The sequence below is a fragment of the Triticum dicoccoides genome, chromosome 3B (assembly GCF_002162155.2).
Source record: "Triticum dicoccoides isolate Atlit2015 ecotype Zavitan chromosome 3B, WEW_v2.0, whole genome shotgun sequence".
In the NCBI taxonomy this organism is placed as follows: Eukaryota; Viridiplantae; Streptophyta; class Magnoliopsida; order Poales; family Poaceae; genus Triticum; species Triticum dicoccoides.
In genome coordinates, this window is record NC_041385.1 from 616,579,799 (window position 1) to 616,590,438 (window position 10,640).

Here is a 10,640-nt window from a genome sequence, read left to right on the forward strand (position 1 = left end):
GCGCAGACATTAAGACTTCGTTGGCTTTGGTATGAGTGGAAAGAACCGACCAAATTGTGGGTGGGGTTAGAAAAATCATATGATGAAGAGGATTTTGATTTTTCTATGTTTTCACCACCATCACGGTTGAAGACGGGGCAGAAACACCCTTTTGGGGCTCCCCCTGGCAGCTTGGCTGAAAGCCTAAGGGCATCGCCCCCTCTAATTTTTGAGGCCTCGACAAGAAAATGTTTGGAAGGTACGTGAGGCCCTTAAGGACAACGCTTGGATTTCGAAGATCAATCCCTCCATAGTTGTCACCGCTGACCACATCCGGGAGTTCTTCATTCTTTGGATGCTTGTGCATGACTTCCACCTGAATGTGCACACTGAGGACGAAATAATGTGGAATCACTCCAACGATGATGTTTACTTGGCGGCCACAACATACAAGGCTCATTTCTTGGGCATGGTCATATCTTCTTTGGACCGCATGATTTGGAAGGCTTGAGCACCTTCAAAAGTCAAGTTCTTCGCTTGGTTGCCTTGCCTTTGCAAGAACGAATTTGGACCGCCAACAGGTTGGAAAAGGGTTGAGAAAATTGCGGTCTTCGCCCCTTTGCAAGAGGGTGCAAGAATCTGAGGCACACCTTTTCTACAAATGCTGGTACACCCTGAGGCTTTGCAAATTTCTGATCGAAAATCTTGGGCTGGCACACATGGATACTTCCGCATGGCATCTTGAGGAATTCGTCAAAAAATAGTGGTCAAAGAGTTCGTTACGAACAACCCCAATAGAAAGGCCTTGACCTCCCTCACCATGCTCATCTCTTGGACTCTTATGGAATGAGAGAAACTTTCGTATTTTCCGCCACAAGAGTGTTCCACCGTCAATCTTGCGCGACATCATCTTGAACGAGGCAGAGTTATGGTCCACCATAGGGGGGAAAACCTAGGAAAAATTATATCGCGAGAGTAATTTTCAAATGGCGTTTGTGGGATATTTGTAGAACTCTTCTTTCCTTAATTAAGGTCCGTGATAAGTGTCACACGTGTGGGCTGAAGGAGCTCGGGCCACATGGCCTTCTAGCCACCCATTGTGACACGTTAGTCTTTTTATTTTTTACGCACATGCGTGCAAACAGGGAAGTTTTTGATATCAGTAGGGATGTTTTGGTGGTTTCAATCTTTCGAATGTTTTATCTCTTAAATGACAAATCCGATTGAAAATTCATTTCCACCATTAAATCCGTCGCGACGAGAACTTCAAAACTAGATCCCATATCGATATGTTTCGACAATATTTTTGGCGGTCAAAAGTTGTCATGTCTATTGCATATAAATTGCAATGGTGTTTACACTGAAGTTGCCATGCTATCTTTCAACTACTTTTTCTTCTATGTTTAAAGTAAATTTTGACATGTTAAAAAAAGAAATTAAGGAACTAAACTTGTCATGGTGAATTACTATAATTTGACATGATCCATGAAATAATTTTGACATGGTTCATAATTAAAAAGAAATTCGTCGTCAGTTATTTTAAAAATGCATGTTCAATGGCTCAAATTTGCCTTGAACCAGAAACTTAAATTGCCATGGTGAATTACTTAAATTTGTCATGATACATGCACAAAAATTTGCTATGGTTCATACAAAAAATAATTTACATGGTCAAAATACTAGAATTCTCGTGGTCAAAATACTATAATGCCATCATGAATTACTAAAAGTTGCCATGATCCATGAGTTAAATTTGCCGTGGTTAATTACTAAAAATTGCATGATCAATTAATAAAACTTGCCGTGAAAAGTAGTTGAAATACAATAGTAGTTTTAAGTCTAGAAGAAAAAAAAATGGGACATATCATGGCAACTTTAGTGTAAACACTATAGCAACTTCAGTGTAAAATTATGACAACTTTTGGCCCAAGAAAAAGTCACGAAACATGTTAATATTGTATTTAGGTTTGAAGATCTCGTCGAGACGGATTTAATGTTGAAAATGTATTTTTAATCGGAATTTTTATTTAAGAGAAATATTTTTAAGTCTGAAAAACCAAAAGGATTTCGCTAATGTCATCTGTTTGATTTGGCAAAATGGATAGTAATGAGGAAGCTTGAATCATATTACTTTATGCCACACGTGTGGCACTTATCATTCGGGCTAATTAATATACGAGATAAATCTTTTGTCTCCATTTAAAAAAGGAAGAAAGGGATATCGATGACATGCTAGATAGTCATCAATTAAGCTCCCACAAAATGTTGGCATGTGGTGGCCCAAGGCTTTGGGCACATGTAAGTGGGTGCCTCATAGGTGCAGCGTTTTAGGCCCACTAGCAGCCAATTCTGATGGTCGTAACCCAGTCTCATCTTTCTGCCCCCTTTCTTCTGTTGTTTCCTCCTCTCGCATTCGTTTTCCGGTCCACTACTCAATCTGCTTTAGAGCATCTATAGCTGAACCTAACGAATTCGACCCTTTAAACGTCCGCAGATGCATGCGGCGTGACCTTGGACAGCGACGGACGGCCCCTCAAATGTCCTATTGAACAATCACACTCCTTAACCCTCAAATTCATGTACGTTGATCATATAGTACAAATTCATCACAATTAAGTCCATACAAAAACGAGCCAAAAGCTAGCCAAATTTAGTGGTCTATATCCGCAACACTATTAAGGACCGTTCATCTGCGCGGCAAAGCGCGCCTTTCCATCTAGAATTCCCGAGGAATATGATACCCGTCTCTCGTCGGCTCATCTGTTGAGTTTGTGCGCGGAGCATCTCATCTGACGGAAAGCCAAGATGTAGCGAAATGCGTCCCCATCTCTTTCACTTCACCAGGAAGCTGAGTATAGGCATTTGCCTATATATAAAGCGCAGTTTGTTTCTCCACTTCGCAGCATCCGAAGTTTGTCTTTCGTACAGCAGTGATGCAGATGAACAACAAGGAGCCGGCCGCCGACGGCAAGACGCCGGTTACCATCTGCAGCAGGCTTCAAAGAGCCTTCCACGCCCGGCCGGTCTTCGGGCCTCTTCGCCGCCTCACGGGCCAACCCCATGACGGCGGAGCTGCCGCTACCGGCGTACCCTCGGGAGCGCCTGCCGCGACGCACGGTGGTGCACCGCCACCGACTGTATTGCCGGCACGTGCACCGGCGCCGTCTCCAGTAGGCAAAGCTCCGGCACCTAAGGCGGCACCGGTGATCCTGCCCGCGGTGCCACAGAAACCGGCTGCTGCCAAGGGAGGTGGCAAGCCTGGGCAGGTCCTCGGGAGCACTCCTACCGTCGCTGCAACCACGAGCAAGGTTCCCGAGAAGGCGGCAGGGGGGATCCCGGTACCGGTGCCACCGCCGGCGGTCATGGCTGGAAGGCCGGCAGCGGACGCGAAGGCTGGGGACAACAAGGCGCAGCAGACAAAGGGGAAGATCAGGGTGAGCTCCAGGGTCCGCAAGGCCTTGGCCTCATCCAAGTAGAGGCATGATCAACTGAATCGCCAGGGTGCGCGCCAAGAACGGAGCTAGCTGAATTACGCATCTCCAACGCCATTCTCTTTTACCAGTGTGCTGTTTTTTATTTACCGATTTTGAGCTAGGCTCTCCGTTCTGCTGTAACTCCAGATTTTCTATCTTGTTGATGGATTATCACTTGGGGGATCACCAGGAGGGAAACTCACACAAACTGGGCCAGATTGTACCGGAAATAATATTCTTGGCTCGAGTTCGTTGATGCTACACATCACATATATCTATTTATTTTGCAACTCGGAAAAAAAGAGGATCTATTTATTGCGCTTTTATTATACTATCCTTCGCCGAACTGCAAGGCCCTCGAAATTGAGGCAGCTCTTGGAGGCTTGCAGGGATATATACCGTGTGTTGCTTCTGAACTTTTGATAGGTTGGTTCTGAACTTCTGATAGGTGATCAGCATTACAACTTCTCGATTTGCTGAATGATCAGGTCTCTCTCCTCGTCAAATTCATCTTCGCCTGTAAAATGGAACAAAAAATTTACATACACGAGTTTTTGTGGTGGTTGACATCATGGCTTCAAGTCTAAACTCAAATCAACCACAGGCAGGTTTCCTGACTACTTATCATTCTTTTTCAATTTCAAGCTGGTCTGTGATGGGTTCCAAGATGGGAACTTCACAGCACTACCTTTACTTGCAGGAAGATTGTGGAGTAGTTTCAACAATTCTTTGCGATTGTCTCGCAAAGCTTCAATAATACCACGAGGCTTGTTTGGATTGGCAACGAACACCTAATTCCGCACAGGGAAATGGACCAAAAAAATTTGTTAGAAGGAATTTGTTTGACGGGGAAATACAGTGTACGTGCACTTGAAGATGGTACCTTAAAAACGTGGAAGGCACATATTTTGATATTTTTGCTTGAATCCTACAAAGGATGCTGGTTAGTAGTAACACTCCCACAAATAGATAGGATCTTTACATACATAATATTTAATAATATTTGTGCAGAAATGGAGAATCTTTCATGCAGAAAATCAATGTTAAGAAAAATTTGCAAGCTTTTATTTCTCATAAATGAAGCCTTTCAAATGTATATTCACGTCTGAACTTCCAGACAACTGCTGGAACCTTTGGATTTTTATTTTTTTGAGGATCTATTTTTTTTCAAGAGTATTTTTCTTTTTCTTTTGACAGAACCTCGTCAAGAGGGCAGGGAGCTCTTGCACACTCATATAGAAGACAGGCCCAGTTTAAAAGAGTAATATAATGCTTGAGTTTTCACAATGATGGACCTTCACTTAGCAGCCTATAAATACTTAGTCAAGCAGTTACTCTATGTAGTCTAACCTAGTACTCCCTCCATAAAGAAATATAAGAGCGTTTAGATCACTAAAGTAGTGATATAAATGCTCTTTATTTGTTTACAGAGGGAGTACGTAGCTACCAAAAAAGCTTGTACATATGCCTCCCTTTCTGTCTCAAAATGTATAGTTTTATACAGGTTAGAAGTCATTTATGTGCATCTTCGAGCATTCTACACTACTAGGTCCTGGAGTTCTTCACCTGATCAAGCAGAACCTTCTCCTTCTCCAGCCCACTACCTCTGTTCATTGGCTATCTGACTGTGAGAATGAACCACCCCTAGGTCTGATTAGTGTATGTTTACTTATACTTCGGGACCAGGGTGCGTTGTGGGCGGCCATTGGCCTTTCGCTTTGTAGTGCTAACTCTGTAAAACTCTTTTTATTTTAAATATAGGCAGATCAGTGCCAGTTCCTCATTAAAAAACCGCTGACTACCTTTTTTGTCTTAAGTTCAAAGGTGGAATAACAACTACCGAAATGGAATCTAAATAATATTACAATCTATTAATTTGACCTTAAAAAAACAATCTATTAATTTCCATAATATCCATAGAAAAATCATATTAGTGAGGCTCTTAAATACGAACTTAACAAGAAACAGAGTAGTGAATAACCAAAATAGGCTATCTCATTGTCGCGTAATTCCCAGATGAACAGTAAAATATATACTATAACTGATACCTTCAGTAGACCAATCATAATATTTAGGAAACGAACTTCCTGAATGTATCGCTTCATTATTTTAGAGTTTGAAGGCTCCAATAGAAATTCTGAAAGGAACTGAAAATACAGACACCAATATTAGTTTCTTTTCCATGTGAATGAGATGATTAGCTAGAGCATCTGAACATAGTCTGACCTTCACCGACTGACGCCTTGTTACATAATTAGCTGATGTTAAGATCCTTGTGTAGCGTTCAAAGAACTGAACAAAATATTTTACAGTGTTAGTGACAACAGGAATGGAACTATCCATTATGTTAGACTGTTAGTGATCTGGTTCAGCTTTTGCTGAGCAGTTCAATCCATTATGTTAGACTGTTAGTTACAGTGGCGGATCTACATTCAGGTCAGGGGGCTGCTGCCCCCTAGCTGTGCAAAAATTTGTGAGGAAAATATTTTTTCGGGGGAGGGGGTGGGAGGTGTATGCGGTTATTCACATTTTGTCTTGCGTGCCTCTGCCACTGGATACTGATCTGGCTCAGATTTTGCTGAGCAGTTCAATTATTTGTATAGGCATTAGGGCAATGAACAATTAAAATGCAAATCTTTAAGTGTATCACAAAAGCAGAGGCAGATTCAGAGAGGTAATAATCCAACAATGATGGCATACAAAAATGTAAATTCAACAATAAGAAATGTTTTTCCATTTTGATCGCACGAACACAGAATTTTTTTTCAGAGAAAAAGAGTGACCTGCTCGTAGTGGGAGCTCAAGTACACAGACACAACAGTTTCATGTTTGGTAAGCAAATCCTGCAAACATCTTGTCAAGAACGACCATTCAATATTAAATTTACACAGAGATAAATCTGAAAATATGGATTTACTTTGAAGGTGTTTAGAGCATCAGAAGCAATGTCGAAGTTCGGCAGCTCAACATACTCGAAAAACAGCTCAAAGCTATTGGATTCCAAGATATATCTGAAAGGGCACTACAAAATCATATATATGCAAAATTAATTGAACTAAATTAAATTAACTAGTTCAAACTATTGTATATTTCAGAATATGTTGTGCTATTATGGGTAATAACCACCTCATCAGAGTTAACAAAATGATTCACCGACGATACTTCTGTGGTAAGGTGAATGTGAGGGACAAAGCTGTTTCGAAGGCTAAGTGAATAACAGCACAATAATTGTGGTGACGAAAGAAGGACATTGGATTTGAATCTTTAAATTTAATGTATTTTACATTTTATTTCAGAAGAAAGGTGCAATAATGCATCGAAGGCAAACAGCTTTATGGTTGTTAAACCTTGTTTTCGTAGTAAATGCTAATGAAGGGAATCAATTTCTTTTCACATAATCATACATAGCCAAAGATTCCTAGCATGGAAAATTAAAACGCATCAACTTGTTCTTCATGTTATATTATTTTGTAAGCGTACGTCTTGTGCTACATTTAGCTCAGCACAGATTTACCAAAAAAATATTAGGTGCATATATCATAGTAGTCCCGAACAAAATAATGTCCCAAATAGATGAAAAGTTTGAAGCCTTACTTTGCAAGGGTTGGATGTTTTATGCATTCTCTCACCATAATCCCACAGTTCAGTGCAAGGTCTGACTTCTTGTAGCTGTTGCAAGAGTTTACCGATCAAGCTTACAAAGACACGGTGTATACCAAGCAAGTGTTATTAGAAAGCTGTCACAGAAGATTTAAATCATGGACTGCAAGGCTTCAAGTGCAAGACCCTTTGGCTAGTGGCAATTACAGAAGTCCATATTAATGATACGGAAAATCCGGTAAAATAATAATGGTAAGGAAAAGCAATTTCATATACATGCAAACAGAGGATATCTTGTAAACTATCTCTGCAATCACGATATTAGCATTCGTGTTCACTGTTCCAACTGGAATTAACTGGAGAAGTAGATGACTTGCCAAACAACTAGGAAATCTAAAAGCTCCACGTGATCTTCAATATACTTCACACAGCAATAATTCTCATCAACTTTCTGCCCAAGCAAAATGCACCAGCAAATAACCAAATCTTTTCTTACCTGCAATTCAGAGCTAGCGAGTTCAGTACCTGAGTAATACTCGCTCCGCCCCATCTAGATACATCCGTTTGAGCGTCAATTAATATGGGATGGAGATAGTAATAAATAAAAAAGCAGAGATAAACATATTTAGTTGATAAACGACATACTCCCCAACCCAAGGAAGGTAGATTCTGAACAAAGAGGGAAAGCACGCCCTCCTTGCAAATTTCAAGTGCTATTTGCAGGACTTGCTCTTGATTTGCTCCTGCTTCTCCATCACCAGAGAGCACTTGCCGCAACGAGGAGATGTTTTTCTCAACCTCTTCGAGAGCCTAAAAAGATACACAAATTAGGAGTCATTTGTACATCACAACTGCGTTGAACGACTTACCAGAAATATATATGACTTCTTCTCTACAACATGACCAAATTGCAAACATCATTATCATACATTATTATGATCTAGATTCTAGAGCTTGCAGCTTTCCAGAGCAGTGAAGAATACAAACTGAGAGAAGAAACAATATGATCATGCACACAGAATTACACAAACTCCTTAAGGCTCATCCTGAAACAGGCTTTTCCTACTGATCGACCAATTCCGCCAATTTATGCAAACCTTCTTTTGATCGTACCCTTTTCTTACTCTCAGTTCTGTGATCCAAGAATAACTGGAGCGGGCACGCACGAATGGACTCCGGCCTCATCTTCTAGCATAGGATGGGCGATCGAGATTATAAGAGGCGGCGGAGATGGGAAAGGCGATTATTACCCTGTCGCCGGTCTTGGTGGGGAGGGCGAGGAAGGAGTCCTTGATGGAGAGGACCACCTCGGCCGTCGACGCCATCCGGAAGAGGAATGACAGCTCTGTTGCTCTGTCGTCGCCTCGCCGGCACCGGAACGGAATGGCGCTGTATCTGTCGCGGGATCGGGCGGTCGCGGTCCTTCCTTGGCAGCGTGTAGCTTTTGCGTTTTAAACCTCGCTTTCTTTCTTACACTTCGTATGCTTATTTTAAGGGCTAAAGCGGAGTCGATCATGTAAACAGGAGCGAAAGTGGAGTGGATCGTCTAAACACGGCTGACAGTGGAATTGATCAGTCTTTTTTTCTTGAAAACTGTGAAGTTGTTTTGTTTTTCTTTCTTTTTTTGAGAAATTTCCGATCTATTCTTCAATCATGGCACTACAACGAACAACAGAAATAATAAAAATTACATCTAGATCTGTAGACCACCTAGCGACGATTACAAGCACTAAAGCGAGTCGAAGGCGTGCCACCGTCATCGCCCCTCTCTCGCCGGAGCCGGGCAGAACTTGTTGTAATAGACAGTCGGGAATTTGTTGTGCTAAGGCCGCACATGACTAGCACAGCAGAACAACAACCATCGCTGATGGAGAGTAGCGTAGATCGGAAGGATCCAACCTGAAGAAACACAAATATAGACGAACTACGACCAGATCCAGGCAAATCCACCAAGGACAGATCAGTCGGAGATAAACCTCCACACGCCCACCGACGATACTAGACACACCAACGAAACGGGGCCTAGGCGGAGAGAACATTATTCCATTTTTAGGGAGCCGTCGCCGTCTTGTTTTTCTGAGCAGAACACAAATCCTAACAAAACATGAAAGGAATATCTATAACAAAGCCCTCCCGCCGGCAAGGGCTAGGATCCACCGAGCCGTCATGGCTCAAAGGCCACCGGAGACGAGGCGGACTGGCGGCGGCTGTGGAAAGCAGAGAAACCCTAAGCTTTTCTTGAGTTGTTTTCTTTTTTAGTGAGAGAGAAGAAAAACTTGGAGTTGATCAGTATAAACCGCCCATACAACAACAAAAATTGCACGGTATTTTGATAGATGTGTAACTAATATTTTTTTTAAATTTCAACAGTGGAAGAGGTTCCCCAGGTGAATTCTCATTAAAAAGCTTCCACGTGTAGCATAACGAGATATAGGCCCTATTTTTTTGGGCTTTTCCTACCGATTAACTAATTTCACCAATTTATGCAAACTTTCTTTTGATCGCAAACTTTTACTCTCAGTTCTGTGGTCCAAGAATAACTGGAGCATGCACGCACGAATGGACACCGGCCTCATCTTCTACCATAGGAGGGACGGGAATATAGTAGGCGGCAGAGATGGTGAAGGAGATTGTTACGCTGGCGTCGGTTTTGGTGGGGAGAGCGAGGAAGGAGTCCTTGATGGAGAGGACTGCTACTTGTGAGCTGCGTTGGGATTCTCCCCGAAAAGGAAGAGTGAATCAGTATAGTAGCGGTCAGTATTTTACTAAGTGAGAACCAAGGTTATTGAACCAATAAGAGAACCACGCAAATGTCCAATAAGCAGCATCTACACACACAAGAGCAAATACTTTCACCACACGGGAAGAGGGTTGATGCAGAAGCCCTCCGTGATCGATTCCCGCTCCAGCAGAGTACCAGAAAAGACCTCCAGATGGGATTGCAGAAAAACAGAAGATGCGGCGGCGGAAAACTTGTTTCAGGTGGCTCCCCGGGATCCAGTATTTGAGAACTTATAGAAGTGGAATTAGGTTAGACGGAGCCACGTGGGGCCCACAAGGCATCAGGGTGTGCCCTGTTGCCTTGTCGTCTCTTTGTTTCGCGCCTGGTCTTCTCCCGGAGCTTCTAGGGTCTCTTTTTTCTAGAAAAAAATCATCAAAAAGTTTCATAGCGTTTGGACTCCATTTGATACAGGTTTACTAGAAAACCAAAAACAAGCAAAAACAATAACAAGTGGCACTAGGCACTGAGTTAATAGGTTAGTCCCTCAAAATGATATAAAATTATACAAAAAGTATCCAAGATTGGTAATATAATAGCATGAAACAATAAAAAATTATAGATACGTTGGAGACGTATCAAGGACCACCTCCTCGGTCGTCGAAGCCGCTCGGAAGAAGAATGACATGTCGTCGCATCGCCGACACCGGACCGGAATGGTGGCGTAACTGTCGCGGGGTCGAGCGATTGCGGTGGTCCTTTCTTGGCAGCGTGTAGCTTTTGCATTTTAAACCTATCTTTCTTTCTTACACTTTGTATGCTTATTTTTAAGGGCTAAAGTGGAGTCGATCATCTAAACAGGGTCAAGA

The 10,640-nt window shown here is 42.2% G+C and overlaps 2 protein-coding genes across 3 annotated transcripts; one reads left to right on the forward strand and one right to left on the reverse strand.

Annotated features, from left to right (window-relative positions):
- The first annotated feature begins 2,869 nt into the window (after positions 1-2,869).
- Positions 2,870-3,715, forward strand: LOC119277444 (skin secretory protein xP2-like). The gene has a single exon (XM_037558724.1). The coding sequence runs from the start codon at positions 2,913-2,915 to the stop codon at positions 3,453-3,455; it is 543 nt and encodes a 180-aa protein (XP_037414621.1). The 5' UTR covers positions 2,870-2,912; the 3' UTR covers positions 3,456-3,715.
- Positions 3,716-3,750: 35 nt separating this feature from the next.
- On the reverse strand, positions 3,751-8,460 carry LOC119277443 (calcium-binding protein 39-like). Of its 2 annotated transcripts, XM_037558721.1 has the most exons (11): positions 8,303-8,460; positions 7,698-7,862; positions 7,430-7,548; positions 7,047-7,121; positions 6,370-6,463; positions 6,236-6,295; positions 5,679-5,744; positions 5,501-5,599; positions 4,336-4,380; positions 4,141-4,243; positions 3,751-3,969 (listed from the first exon to the last, which is right to left on the reverse strand). In XM_037558721.1, the coding sequence occupies exons 1-11, from the start codon at positions 8,375-8,377 to the stop codon at positions 3,911-3,913; spliced, it is 960 nt and encodes a 319-aa protein (XP_037414618.1). In that variant the 5' UTR covers positions 8,378-8,460; the 3' UTR covers positions 3,751-3,910. The 2 variants fall into 2 exon arrangements, with proteins under 2 accessions (XP_037414618.1, XP_037414620.1); XM_037558723.1 differs by lacking the exon at positions 6,236-6,295.
- Positions 8,461-10,640: the final 2,180 nt, after the last annotated feature.

Excerpts from the sequence above, each read along its gene's own strand:
- LOC119277444 (XM_037558724.1), top strand. The coding sequence starts at position 2,913 with ATGCAGATGAACAACAAGGAGCCGGCCGCCGACGGCAAGACGCCGGTT.
- LOC119277443 (XM_037558721.1), bottom strand. The coding sequence starts at position 8,377 with ATGGCGTCGACGGCCGAGGTGGTCCTCTCCATCAAGGACTCCTTCCTC. Across the intron at positions 6,464-7,046 it reads AAACATCCAACCCTTGCAAA|ATATATCTTGGAATCCAATA; the intron begins GTAAGGCTTCAA and ends GTGCCCTTTCAG. Across the intron at positions 4,244-4,335 it reads GTGCCTTCCACGTTTTTAAG|GTGTTCGTTGCCAATCCAAA; the intron begins GTACCATCTTCA and ends GTGCGGAATTAG.